Source organism: Neopelma chrysocephalum, unplaced genomic scaffold (genome assembly GCF_003984885.1).
Source record: "Neopelma chrysocephalum unplaced genomic scaffold, ASM398488v2 Primary Assembly neopelma1_25, whole genome shotgun sequence".
Lineage (NCBI taxonomy): Eukaryota > Metazoa > Chordata > Aves > Passeriformes > Pipridae > Neopelma > Neopelma chrysocephalum.
The window spans coordinates 2530315-2545592 of NW_020897694.1; the positions used below are offsets into that span (position 1 = coordinate 2530315).

Sequence of the window (15278 nt, forward strand, 5' to 3'; positions counted from 1 at the left end):
CCTTAGAAAAAGCATAAATACCTGATGCAGCCATCAGGAACAGAAATAAATGCATTGTTGTTAGGATGAAGTTCTTTATCTTTCATGGTTTTTACTGCTAATACTGTTTATCAATATTTCTATTTTTACTCTAATTTTAGTAGGAACTATACTATTTCTTGATAAAGCATTCAGATTAATTATTGGTATCTGTACCTAAATTCCATGTAAATTGAAATTTATACACCTAAGCTTTTAGCTTCAATAAGGAGACAGTGATACTAAGTAAACTATGTAAGTGCTTGAAGTTAGATTAGTTCCATACATTTCATGTTGTTTCACATGAAATTATATGGTAATGGAATAATCTTTAAATTTAAACTGGTTGAGATATTTTGGTGTAAGTCCCTGAATTTATTCATAGACCTAATATACACAGTAAATACTAGAAAGCATATATGACATGGAAGGAATTCTTTTGGTCTTCATTTGATGAAATAAAAAATGTGTATGACATACAAATCAACGTTAAGTAAAAGCCGTGTGTTTGACTGGATTCACCGAGTATTCTTGCAGCCTTAACAGCAGTGTACAGCTTTCTAGTTCATGCCAAAGAAGATTTTCAGAAACTTTCACGGATGCATGAGAACATGGAAAAACTCTATCAGAACGTGATGAGATATTATGCCATTGATCCGAAGAAAGTTTCGGTGGAGGAGTTTTTAACAGACTTAAACAACTTCAGGACCATGTTCATGGTACAATGTTTATTTTATGCCTAATCTTTCTTAGAAGTTATTTCTTGTAACCTTATGTAATTGTATATGAATTTGGATAATAAGTAGTTTGTGTCACATCTGGCTACTTATAATTACATAGCTTAACTTACTGACTACACTCCTGCAGCTATGTTATATGAGCATGAGTTTTGTGACAAAATCCGGAAGAGTGATCCAATGAATGCCTATTGATCTGTAGAAAGATTCACTTAGTCATTTTACCACCTACTCCTCATGGCAGGCTGATGCTTATCGTTACAACACACTTAAATTGCTTTCATCTTTCCCCATCTTTTTTGGTTTTACTTGGTTGGTTGGGATTTCAGACATGTCTGAAGATATAGATAGGGAAAATTACTTCTTCATAAATACTGAGAAACAGTTTGAAATTCATATGTCCATTTATTTTGAGGACCGGACTTAAACTGGAACCCATATTTAGCAAACATTTGGAGAATGCAAAGATTACTAAGTCTCTTCTGCTTCAGAGTTTAGCAACTAAAAACCTACAAAGCACAATCTTCAATGAGAAAAAATTTTTCTTGACAAATTACATATGCCAGATTTTTCAACAGGGGCATTGATTATGTTTTCCTAACTTGATCAATGCCTAATATGAAGCTCAATAGTCTGATTTCAAAATTATTAAATATTACAAAATAGTTATATTACTTTAACTTCTGATGTTTAAACCACACCTTCCATGTAAATATTGTAGAATGAGAATTCAAACTGCTTAGATTCGTGTTGAGATGGAGGCTCTAAGGGAGTGGTTGTGCTTTACAGTAATTTTCCCATATTTCTTCTCTATGTCTGTAAAATACCACTGATATTAACCTCTGCTTCACAGCAGTGTTATAAAAATAGATTAATTAGGGCTTCAAAACAGTTAGGTATTATTTATGAGCATGATAGAAGAAACCTTGAGGAAAATTAATAATTCTGTCTTGCAGAGCACAGTTTGAAGGGTATATGAAAAAGATGTGTAGATAAGGCATGCAAACCCTTATCATTCAATGACACCAAACAAAATATTGAGTAGCTGCTCAGTTTTGAGACTTTCCAGAAAAGATTTTTGAGATGCCTAGCATGAGACACCTGAAGTCTGATTTGCAGGATTGTTTAGTATTGATCTTGGTTACCAACAGAAGCTAAAGGTGGTTGTTATCGTAGAAAATTTAGTTCAAAGACTTGTAAATTTAGTGCTAAAAAATTGTTGATTTATTAAAAAGTCCAAAACTAAAAGGCTACTTATCACCAGTAGGTGTGGGAAACTGAAGTTCAGTCATCCTTGTTGTCATACGAAGTTGATGATTTACATAAAGTAAATATACTACTTATAATTATTTTTTTTTTATTCTTAATTAATGAAAATATTTTGAAAGTTTTTAAAAAAGCATGTTTAAATCTGGAGCCATAGACTTGAGTTTCATAGCTACCTTTATTAATTTGAGGGAAAAAGTAGACACAAAGGAGAAATTTCCTTGGCCACTCTGTCAGGAAAGTATGTAATTTCTCCCAGTATTTACTTGTGCTCAAGACCCATTTGAGTTTTACCCAGTAGTTTATTCTACAGAATGCCTAGTCTGAAAATCGGCAAAGAATTTGTTAAAAATAATTCAATCAAAAAATTTAGCATTTTGTATTAGGCTTCTTCCCTCCTCCCCCTGTATCAAGAAATTTGTTAGAGATTACTTTGGAGAAGACTGTGTGAACGTACAGTTTTGCTTTGTGTAAAAAAGTCCATTTCATTGTCATTTTTTTCATGATGGAAAGTTTATTCTCCTTCAGTTATCCAAGATAAGTATTTCTTCACAAGTTCTATTTGATATTTTTCTTTCCCCTTCTTATGGTCACTATGTATTACAGTAACGCTACAGTGCCCCTGGAAATACTGCTGTAATCCACATTCATCTGTGCTATATAATAATCTTCAGTCCATTCTCTAGTATTTTTTTTCTGAGTGCAGTCTGGATGTTTTCCTGCTAAAAACAACATGAGACATTAATTATCCCTGCAGACATGCAGCATGTGCCTCAGACCTTGTGAAGATGCTAGCCATTTTGTAGGTGGGGCCACTTTGCTACATTGTGAAGGATGGGATTCTGTGTAACTGCGTTCTGAAAAAAGAAACTTTCTACAATGAGAATAGGTGCACTTTACATATAATGCAAATGTAAATTCTTAAAGCACTGAGAATTTACCAATGTACATAGCTAACTCTGAAAGAATGAAAACATAATCCAAAAATACTTTTGTTAAAAATGTATTCAATGTGACACAGTTCTTTTGCTTAATGTCTGAATATGCAAAATTATGATTTAAAAACTTTGAAACTCATAGTTCTCTTTTGGCTTCATTGGAAGTTTTGGAGTCCTTATTTATAATTCAAAATAAACAATATTGCACGGATATTATCCAGAGGACAAGAACTTATAAACCCAGTGAATTAATGCATATGTAGATAAGAATAAGAAAAATGCAACACTATCACCCAGACAGCCTTCTTTTGCTTGGTCTATTGGCTGCATGGGAAAGAATAAGTGTTGAAACTATTCTAGAAACACAAATAATAACTACTTACAATTTTGTAAAACAAAGTGCTTTAGATGTTTTGAGTTCTTCCTACATGTGTATTCTTAAGATGTGTTTCTTGCCAAATAATCCTTATTTGGGACTATTAGTATGCTTTTAATATATTTATTCTGAATTTCTTACTCTTCTGAATAAAATGTACTAAACATGGAATGTAAAATATTTATTTGGTTTGATAAATTAAGATTAGTTAGGAGATGAGATTTGAAAGTTTTTTTTCTTTAAGGTTCAGCTTTGTTTTTGCTAAGACTTCAGTTTTCATGGAACTCTATATTACTTTTTTTCATAGCAAGCAGTAAAGGAAAATATGAGAAGAAGGGAAGCAGAAGAAAAACAGAGACGTGCTAAAATAGCTAAGGAGAAGGCAGAAAAAGAAAAAACAAGAGAGGCAACAAAAGAAAAAGCACTTGTTAGAAATGAAAACGGGTAAGTGATGTAGAGAATACATTTTACCAAGCATTTTACTGGAAATAAATCTGCTATTTTTTCATTATCTGAATATGCTTTGAGAAAAAACAGAATAGATGAATGATTTTTCACTGGTTAAAGTTTTCAGCAAAGAAGTTCTTAGATTTTATATTGTTAATGAGCTTTCCTAATTACCAGTTTTTCTCAAGTTATTTTATAATGCTGCCTTTTATTTTTCTGTTGGAATATATTGAACCTTGTGTGACTAAGCATAAGTTCAGTTATGCTCAGAATCCTTTTTTACCTGAGAAAAGACATTTTCAAAATTACAAAGCCATTTTCTTTAACTAAGGTTGCATACACGTTTTTGTTCTTTTATGAGAATAAGCCCTTCCTAAAGTACTTTGTATTTTTCTTTGAGTATGTCAATTGTTATTTCAACAGGTCCCTATTGAAACACCTCAAAAAAACTCCTCAGCCATGCATTTTTAAAGTCTCATGCTATACTGTCTTTTGTATTTAAAGAGGTGGCAGATACTGTGAGAACTCTGTTACTAAAAAAAATGCCTGATGATCCTCTATACTTCTGTATTTTATCCCAGACTGAGCTTCTGTAATCCTTCAGAATGATACATGTCTTACTGTATAAATTACCATGAGCTACTCTTTTTTTTTTCTGAACAGATCTTGTTAAACAGTTCCCTACTCAAGCCCTGGTTGGCACCTTTGGCATAAATGATTATCTGTCTCTTCCACTTTTCACTAATAGCCAGAGTAGGTCTGTTTAGTTTCAGAGATGTTTCAGACCAAAAATCTTTGATTTATTTTTGTAAGACTATCCATATCTTGAGGTGTGAGACTAGACCTTTCTCTTAAGGTGGGAGATCAGGCAACTGCTCTCTGAACACAGAATTTCTAATTCTTTAGAAGTACAATTCAAGACCCAATCAGAAGACCACCAGTGACAATCTTTTCAAAGCTAACAGAAGACAGAGGACATCTGCAAAAGACTAGGAAAGGGTAAAACTGGTATCTGCATTCATGCACAGTTGGCAGTGTTTCAAAAGAGATTTCTCTCAGACATGTTGTATGTATGACTGATAGCGCTTTGCGTGGAAAATTGATAGTCTTTCAGTGAAAGTTAAAGCTACCCCAAGTCCTGTTCTTCATAATGTGATGTTCAGGCTTTCCAGAATACCGGTGCCAGTGTTAGACACTTCTGCATCACATACTCACGTGTATATGTAGGCTTCTGGTAGTGAACCTTACCACTTCAGCTAATGTGCCAGGGAGCTAAGTACTTGTCATCTTGTCTTTAAGTAGCTAGGGTTTTTTATTAAATCATGTAAGTGTACATATTCTAGGTTCATGAGGATTCCCAAAATCACAAACACTGAGACACGAAGTGTATGAGCAAAGCAACTTTATTCTATTACTCACAATAGCAATTAATATACACTGACCCCTGGATTTCTGAAAAGCCGCTGAGCAGGAGGAGATGGAGCATGGTGCTCGACGGGAGGGGCAGGCAGGCCATGCACTTTCAGGGTGTCCCCTGGATCAAAATCGTGTCCATCTCACCTGTCCAACCCAGAACCATCTCTTATATCCCCCTCACAGGAGTGGAATTTTCCAGTTGTGACATCGGCTCACGTGTGGCCAGCGCGCAAACCAAGACCACAATGGCTCATGACACCAACTCTGTGCCAACAACGGCTCTGTTGTTTCTTCTTCTAAATGTCAAGTTTCCACCAGTTAACCTAATCTTTTGTTCTTCCTTCCAAGGTTCGGTTCCCAACGGTGAAACTATACAGTATTTTCCCATGCCATATCGATGAGCACAACCACAGACATGGCAGGGCCTCAGACATGACTCAGGTCCCTGACACAGTACAGAAAGAGGTTTCTTGATCTTGTGAGCAGCCGCTTAAAGTTCAGTCTGGAATGACTGATCTGAACATCAGAGTAAAAGATGATGTTAGGATCACCTCAAGCTATAAATGCCTCGAGTCTGATATTCACTAAACTGGCTACTGATAAGTTGTAAGGTTTCTTGTACCTATTTGCAACACATTTTTAAAAGTCTATTAGAAAACTGTGGCAAATTGTGGCAGCGGAAAGCACGTGTGGTAGATTTGTTTGTCAGGAAGGACAGCAACAACAGCATGAAAAGTGGGATTGTTTTTTTAATAATTATTATTATTATTTTGACAACCTTACCAGAACTGTATTTACAGTATTTAATTGAAGAGGCAGGTTGCTATGATTCTTTGGAGTAACATAGACAATCAAAAAAATTCCCCCCCTCCCTTTTTTTCCTAGCTATAACTAGGTCAAGGAAAGGTTTTTTTCTCATTAAAAATCTGTAAATCAGTCACAAAATGTTTATATCTGACCTGCTAAAAAATTCATAACCAGGTCCTCCCTCTGTCAAAATACCAAAAACTCTTACCTAGAGTATGACTGTGGAGTAACTGGTTTTTGCTACATATTATTTCTTTACCTGGTGACTGGATCAGATGTTGGATCTGTAGAAACATTATTTCAAGTATTGCTTGAATAAAGTAGCTGAAAACTCACTGATGTTACCATCCCAGAAGTTATTTTCTGGGTTTCGAACAGTTGCATACTTGGAAGAAGAGAAAAGATTAGATTATATATGCTAAATGGTCTTCAATATTTTTTTTCTCAGTGGACAGATCATAGTGTACTCTACATCTCAACTCTTTTTTTTTTTTTCAGTAACATGACATTTAACTGAAAGTGACCTGAAAGTTAGGAGTGGCTGTGTATCACTGTGCTGTGTACTACTTTGGAGTTTAACTGTTTCTCTCTTTTTTTAAAATACCCCAAGAATCAGCAGCAACAACAAAAAATCAAACAGCTAAAATAATAATCCAAGAATAACCCAACCACACTTTACTGGACTGACTGAAAGTCATTAACAGCACTAGTTTTGCTATTATCTTACTCTTGTGCATTATTTGTCATTATCACTATAATTAGTTCTTGCTATCATTCAATCAATCAGTACCACTACGTAGTCAAAGCCTGAACATCTATGTCCTAAATTTAATGTGGATATAAAATCCCATGGAGTTGATACTGTAGTGTTGGCAGTGATGGCTACCAGTGATGGTCCTAGCTGACAGGATGACATAGTGAAATTTGAGAGGTCTTCTGCAAAGGAAGCCAGAACTGAAGCAGATATATTTTTTCTACTCTACCATCTTTGCTTTCCTTCCCCACATATAGTTTGGGATCTTATTCTTTTACAAAATGGTTTCGTTTCTAGATAGTTCACAATCCTGTTGTCTATCCCTAGATGACAAGATGCAAAATGCTTCAGGGAGTGTTAATTCCTCAAGCCACAGCAGTGCCTTTGATTTTCTCTTGCTTAGCTGCTGCTTCTTTTCTTAATGGAAAAGCAATCTTTTTTTCACAGTGCTTGAGGTTGTGCTTTTTTTTCGGTGACCATTAATTAGCCATTAGTGACTACTTCATGACTCTGGAGCTTCTGCTTTCAGAAGTTACTCAATAACTTTCAAGTCCTGAGCTGCTATGTAGTGCTTAAACAAGATTTGTATCATCATCCCAAACTTGTTTTGTTAACCACTGGTCTCATGTACAACACAGACATTTAACCTGTCCTAGATTCTGCTTCATTCTTGAATTTATTTTCTTTGGGTTTCTTCATCTTTTATCTGTTTTAGAAGCTATTTGAAGAGCAGGGGTTTGTTGCCTATGGTGCGACCTTTCGCTGCACAAGGCGGAGAAAACTGGGATTCATTTCTTTGCATAAAAGTGACCTACATAATACTGCAAAAGTTTTTAGTTATTTGGGGGTTATTGCTGACTTTTTTTGCATTTACAAAAACTTAATATAGAATCATAGAATGTTAAGGGGTTGGAATGGACCTTAGGGATCATCTAGTCCTAACCACCCTGCCACTGTCAGGGAAACCTCCAACTTAAGGAAATATGTAACAAAATATAAATTTTATTAAAATATACACAATATCTGACTTGCATATTATAAGTTGCATATAGCATGTTAGGACTGTGTTAAACCAGGTGTGACTGACATTAAAAATATTTTATTAACCCAAAAAGAAAATGGATCTGGGTTTAAGGTATCTCCTGAGTTTTAGCTTAAACTAATTTCTTCAGGTTGAAAACAATAATTTCATTAGTAGTAACTGACATTTACTTCAAATGTGAGGTGGTCCTACAATATACTGGCCTTCTGACAAATGATAGTAGTCTTTCTTAACCTATGTTGTGCCTTTTATACATAGGTTGACAACTGAGTCATCTAGATCATAGCTTATGCTCTATCATCCATACCTCTGCATCAGGCTGCCTTTGAAATACTGTTACACCGAGTTTGACGTTGATGTAATCATTTTCTAACACTAGATAAATATGTGTACTTTGTGATAAGTCTTCATAAAGTTTTAAGTTCAATTCTTTAATATTTAAGATATAAATATATCAAAATTTTGTAGTTTGTCAGATGTGTAGTTTTTTATGAATATGCAGTACAGCATGTTTTAGAAAAACCTTAACATTTTGCAATATAAATTAGGACTTCTGCTAATAAGACCATAGATTTTTGCTATTATATGGAATCATTTTACTTGCTCTCTTGCAAATTTTTTTTGAGATTTGGACCTGAAACCGATGTCAGATTTACATACCTCTAAATTGTAGTTTGCTAAAATCCTCTATCTCTACTTTACATTTAGCAACACCTACATGTCCTAATGATCATAGCTCAAATAGTTCACTGATAAAAAAAGCTGTGTCTTTAGTTGACATAGTAAAAATATCAGCTTCATATTTTCCTTTCACCTCCATCCTAACTTAAAAATATGTGGAATCAGTAAGCATTTTGACTAAGTAGTGAATGATACTTGGTATTTTGAAATTTATGGTAATAAAACCTGTCCTCTAAATATTCTCCAGATTGCAAAATGATATTCATCATGAGATGCTTTGTCAGTAAGATTGCTTTACTTGCTTTTGTGAATCCAGATCAAACAATCACACACTGTCCTTCTAAAGGTAAATAGCCAGCGGAAGGGGATCTTTATGTAAATGCCACTTGTCTGCGTACAATTAACATTCAGATACATACTTTCTTGTGCTGTTCAGATTCTTAGTAAAAAGCACACCTATCAATTATTTTGATCTTATCACAGTGTAGACAATTCTATAACTGCGATAATACCAGCTAAATTTATTGTAATATAATTGAGAACTCCATCATTGTGGCATCTTCATTGTGTCTTACTTTGAATACTATTTAAGTAAACCACTTTTATCAGTGGTTATTTACAAAGACTGCCCTTTTCTTATGCAAAAGCACTTAAGTAATGCCAAAATGAAACATCTGATTTCCAATGTAGACTATTCCTTTGTTTTCAGTTGTGTTATTTGGTTTCACTTTTATCACAACCATCTGGTTTTAAATACATCTTTTAGTATATTTAAACAGTTATGACCTTATTTGCAGTCAATTTTGCAGCATTTATGTTTGCAGAGATTTTATATTGTTTATCTGGTTTTGGAAAGAAACCTCACATTCATGTCTCACAAACTTGCTAAGTGTGTTTTCAGTTTTGGTTCTTTAGATATTTACTATTTTATTACTATCTGCTGCATTGTGCAATATGAATATTTTCATTAGTTCTGTAGAGTTCTGCAAAACAAAAGGACACCATGGATCCCAGTACTGACAGTTTAAGCAAAAAAATAGTACATGTAATTAGGTAATTAAAGTTCAGATTCCAGCAGATAAAATGCTTGCCTTTGAAATAAATTTAAAAAATCCCCAAACCTGTTTATATTAGTAAGTACCCCCAAAGACCCTACTTTCCCTGCTTAGCTCAAGTTCTTAAGGCCTCTATTTTATTAATTTCTTCTAGGTGGGATAGGAGATTCAATGCTTGTCAATAATATTCCTTCAGTCTAAGGGGAGTGAAGGACTGCAAATGATGCAGGTTATAAAAATGTGCTCATGTTCCATTGCAACTGAGATGACATCATTAGTTTCTAACATGTTTTAAAATATCTGCTGGGCTATTTTCCTGCAAAAACACAAGTTTTGGAAAATGGTGTATTGCTAGCTTTTGCACATTTAGGAATATGTTTCATGCAACTAAATTTACCGTAAAGGGGACAAAAGATCTGATAATGATATATATGACGAAGTATATAACATTACTATCCAACAAGCATTTTCTGTAAGGGCTCTCTTCTCTTGGGAATTTACCCTTTTGGAATTTCAAGTGCTCCACTCATCTCAGTTCCTTCCAGGTGCTGAATACTCCTTCCTGTTGTTCCATGATTGCCTACACTTATCCTCAAATTGGACCCTTTTTACCAAGAGGGTTCCTGAGGTCACTTTCTGTTATTTGAATTTATTCTTAAGAGTCACTTTTATTATGGATCCAGTGGGAAATAACTCAGTTCCGTAACTGTGAGAAGTGTAACTTCTTCTTCTTATGTTAAATTATTACAATGGTCACAAAGAACTGTGGGGCATTACAGAGTTGCCTGCTCAGTACTTACTCATGATGATACTTAGCAGACAGTTGATAGTAAGCCCATGACAAGTTTGGGGAGTAGATCTAATTTTGCATAATATCCGTTTACATTAAAAAAAAAAAAAAGAGTCCTACATGTGAAGAAGGAAATGTGACAGACATTGGCCACGAAAACACCAGAAAGGAAATGTCACCTGATACATCCCTAAGTATGGAGGTTATTTTTCAGCTTCAATTGTATTGTTTTGACAGTAAAGTATAAATCTGGGTTAACTACTGACAACAGATATTCCCTCAAGAATAATTGTCAGATGCATAGTTGAAAATGCTACAGAGAATGATAAAATACAGGTATGTTCGATCAAAAAAACCCCAAAAAAATAATGTGTGATACATCTACAGAAGCCACAGCAAAAGATGAGATACATCAAAACCCTATCTGTTCAGGCAAATGGATGGTTTTCATGCAAAAAGCTAGAACTGATCTGTATGTATATAAAAACTAATAGTCACAGGTCATGTTCTAAAAACGTGTCAAATGTGCTAAATTTTCTGAAACATGGAGGTTCATGCAGTTATTTGCAACCCATGGGATCAGAATGCAGCAGCTGCTATTAGTTTGTACTAAGTAGTAGCTCCAAAAGAGCAAGTTGTTTAGAAGAAATAATTATTTTCTTTCTGAAAATTTTACTTAGAAGTGGAATCTTTGGAGATAGCAGCTGAGGGGGTTTGTGAAACTCAGGTTTACACAAAGCCCTGAAAAAATAAATAGCAGTTGTATTTGGGAGAGAGAAAAATAGTCAGAACAAACAGAACTGTTGAAAAAATTAAGGGTCAATAAAGTAATGTCTGTAGATGAAGATTCTCATAACGCTTGCCATTTATGCTGTAGCAGTAAAATTTCTAAACAAGTGTGAAAACTATGCTGCAAACTTAAAATGGCATTACCATGCAAAATAATTACAATCTCTGGAGCCATCTTTGGGATTAAGAGCTCTAACATTTATACAGGTAGTAGGTTTTGGGTTGAGTAGGCATTTCCTACTCCAAATACTAACTCACATCTCCTTCATAAGGAGGTAGACATCAGAGTCCTCTTTAAACTTTCACTCCTGCTATGCGATGCTTTTATTCTCTCTTTTTTTCTGTATCATCAAAAGTTTCTTCTCTCAAGTTGCAGAGGAAGGGAGGAATAAATATCCTTACCAAAGCATTGGAGGATATGCTTTATTTTTACTTTCCTCAGTCCAAGGTTGTAAAAGAGCCAAGAACCTCCTCTGTAATTGTGGGAAAGCTAGCTGATTGGAAGGTCATGTCTCTGACTCTTCCTTCAAACTGAGTCTGCTGCTGCTTCTATTTCTATGCTGTTCGCTGTGACACTTATCTTCACTCAGCAATACCTCAGTGGTTGTACAGAAGTACAGTCTTGTTACTGCATACCAAAATATTCTTGCTCTGAAGCTTACTGACAAAAGTTACTTGATTTCTCTGGCAGTTTCTATCCATTGAAAGCTATTAAATGCAACTGCAAAGTCTTGAATTATAAACAGCTGGAGACCAAGAGACCGTTCTAGTAATGCCATTATATATTTATCCTGTCCTTTTTACAGATTGTTGCTGTCAGCTACTAGAGCACAAAATGCACAGCTAGGTGGACCATAGGTCTGATCTTCATGGGTATTCTTGTGCATTTATAGCTACCTAATCAGAAAGGGTCTTTCCTACCTTAAGCTGTCCAGAGGCTTTCCTCAGACTAAGCTCAGTCATATAATCTGGTCAGAACTTTATCACTCCACTAGTGAGAAATCATATAACTTGGAAGTTTCTTTCAGCCCCTCATCTCTGTAGTAGAACTGTCAGTATGAGTGATCACTGTGTGTATTTTCTGATTTATTGGCTGTTTATAAATTTGAATGGAAATAGTAATGTGCTAAATGAACTCCTTGAGAGGCACACAGTAACCAAGAGAGATGTTCACACACACACACACACACACACACACGTATTATGCTCAGCTACATATATTCTTTTAAGAAGCTATATTCAATTAAGAATGCTACTGAAGTTGTTCTGACTGCTTTCTAAATGAAATTGTAGTTGATACGTCTCAATAATAGGTGTTTGTATTTTTTCCTTCTGTGAAACAAAACAAATGAAAATACTAGTTTTTGGCTAATATGGAAAGCAGATTGGTCATATTTTTGTCAGTGTCATTGGTGTGCAGTTTTGGTCATCACAATATAAGAAAGATATTAGGCTGTTAGAGAGTGTCCAAAGGAGGGCAGTGAAGATGCCGAAGGGCCTTGAGGGAAAGCCGTATGAGGAGCAACTGAGGTCACTTGGTGTGTTCAGCCTGGAGAAGAGAAGACTGAGGGGAGACCTCATGGCAGTCCACAACTTCCTCGTGAAGGGAAGAGGAGGGGCAGGCACTGATGTCTTCTCCATGGTGAGCAGTGACAGGACTTGAGGAAATGGCCTGAAGTTGTGTCAGGGGAGGTTTAGGCTGTTTGTTAGAAAATGGTTCTTCACCCAGAGGGTGGTTGGGTGCACTGGAACAGGCTCCCCAGGGAAATGGTAACATCGTCAAGCCTACCAGAGTTCAAGAAGCATTTGGACAATACTCTCAGGCACATGGTGTGACTCTTGGGGATGGTCCTATGCAGGGCCAGGAGTTGGACTCGATGATTCTTGTGGGTACCTTCCAACTCAACATATTCTGTGATTCTGTGATTGGAGTTCTGATGTGTAAAGAAAACAGGGAAATCGTTCATTAATAGTAAAAGATATTGACTGACTTTTTATGTATTTGATCATTCTTGCTATCAGGTGTCCTATAAAATTTTAGCCTTAGATAAGAATGCACAAGGTTGGTCTGCTTTATGAGTGATTAAATATAACTAGAAGAAACTTAGCATTGTGCTCAATTTAGCAGGATTTTTTTTCCACTAAAAAGGCACAGCATCCCTAGAGATTAGAAAAAGGGCTATAAAAAGATTGAGTCTTTGGTCTGGCTTTTAAAAAACATTATCGGGTAATGCAATATATAATGCATTACTAGAACATCCTGTATTGTTGAGGTGGTGAGAGAGTAGGTGTGTATGCAAAAAATAATTTCATTTTCAGACTGTTACCTACTGTTTCTGTGGACTTAGTGAAAAGGTAACCTCTTTATTATTGCAGCCATTGTAGATGGGTAGCCTGTTAGAATGTTTGACCACTCTCAACAGAAAAAAAAATCATCTTACTTTTGAATGCAATTTCCTGTAATCAGTTTGTGCCCATTGCCTTCTATCCTGTCTCTGGGCATCCCTAAGATGGCTCAGTCATCTTTACACCCCACCCAGTCCCCCATCAGGTATTTCTATATATGTTGCTAAGATCCCCTGAGCCTTCTCTTTTATAGGCTGCACAGTCCCAGTTCTCTCAGTGTGTTTTCATATGAGGGCTGCTCTGATCCCTTGATCATCTTCATGGCCCTTGACTTTGCTTGGATATGTTCGTGTCTCCCTGGTACTGGGGAGCCCAGACCCAGCACTGCAGACATGTCTCACCAGTGCTGAGTAGAGGGGAAGGATGACCTCTCTTAACCTGCTGGCAATGCTGTTCTTTGGTCGTCCTTGCCACAGAAACACAATAGTGACTCATGATCAATAAGTTGTCTACCAGAATCTCCAATTATCTTTTTTGAAGGTGCTTTCCAGCCTGTTAGCTCCTACTGTGCTGCTGTATGAGGTTGCATCTCACCACTTGCAGGTCTTTTATTGGATTTAATTAGGATGCCTGTGTGCCCATTCCTCCAATTTGTAAAGGTTCTTGTGAATGGCAGCACAACTGTCGGGTGGCTCGGCCATTACTTTGAATTTTGCATCATATACAGACCTGATTAGAGTGCACTCTATCCCATCGTTCAGGTCACAAAGAAAGATGTAACAACTATTATTCCCTGTTTAAAGTCCTGGGATGCATCACTTCAAAGGCTTGGCATTCTGTTTATTTTTCTATAACTCCAGTTTATATCATGAAAACTTTTTTGCAATCTCTCTTAGAAATGCTTGCTCTGGCAGTCTTTTACTGGATCTGACATCAATATAAATGAACCTGAATAATCTCTGTGGAAAGTGAGTTTATAGTGACTTTCTTCCATTGTCACAGAAAGAATGGTATTTATAGACTCACAGTGAACACCAGAAACGTATACATTTTTATTAAAAAACTCAATATTAAGATGATTTCACTCTCGGTCCCATTACTTAAATGGGAAATTATGATTCAACTGAGATGCAGAAATTGGTATCTTGCATCACTGAAGTATGTTTGTATCTCTGTGGTACGGAACCACCTGTTACCACAGCTTACCTTTTTCTTTCTGTGGTATGAGCTATCTTACAGAAGTTAAATTGATGTAGGTACCAACCTTAATTTCAACAGCTGATTTGAAAGGGACAGCTGTCCTTCATAATTCACAAAGAATGGAGTTTTAGTTTGTATTTAACTTCTTTTAAGCTGTGTTCAGGTTGGTGCAAACTTTCATTCACATGCTTGGAGTCAAGGTTTACGTGTTTCTGTACCCTAAAAGCACTTTATGACGGCCCAACAATGGACCAATTTATCAAGAGCAAACAAGATGGCATGAAACCTACTCTTCTCAGCTAGATTTATGGGGTGCTCAGTCGTTAGGGGAAATCCTACCTTTTTATAGTACATTTACCTAGAGCTCTGAAGCAGTGTCAAAGGCTTTCTGCTTTGTGTTGGGCATAAGTAAGAAATGTAACTCTTCTGATACTGAACTAAACTGTTGATGTGAAATGTGAGGTATGTACATGTGTTTTGCTTCTGGGAAGGGCTATTATGTGTCTCTCGCTTGAAGTCACTGCAAATAGTGATATTTTTTGCTGAAATTGGATTTAATACTTTTAAATCTGAGAGGAGCTGTCCTTTCAGCCAGTCCATCCACAGCAGGCTTGGC

General features: G+C 35.9%; 1 protein-coding gene across 1 annotated transcript in view; it reads left to right on the plus strand.

Moving 5' to 3' along the window:
* The window catches only part of DIAPH3 (diaphanous related formin 3), a 211686-nt gene that overhangs the window by 133658 nt on the left and 62750 nt on the right, over positions 1-15278 (plus strand). Inside the window, 3 exon segments of the mRNA XM_027674265.1 lie at positions 573-737; positions 3643-3729; positions 3731-3779. Of these exon segments, the coding sequence (XP_027530066.1) occupies positions 573-737; positions 3643-3729; positions 3731-3779 (301 nt within the window).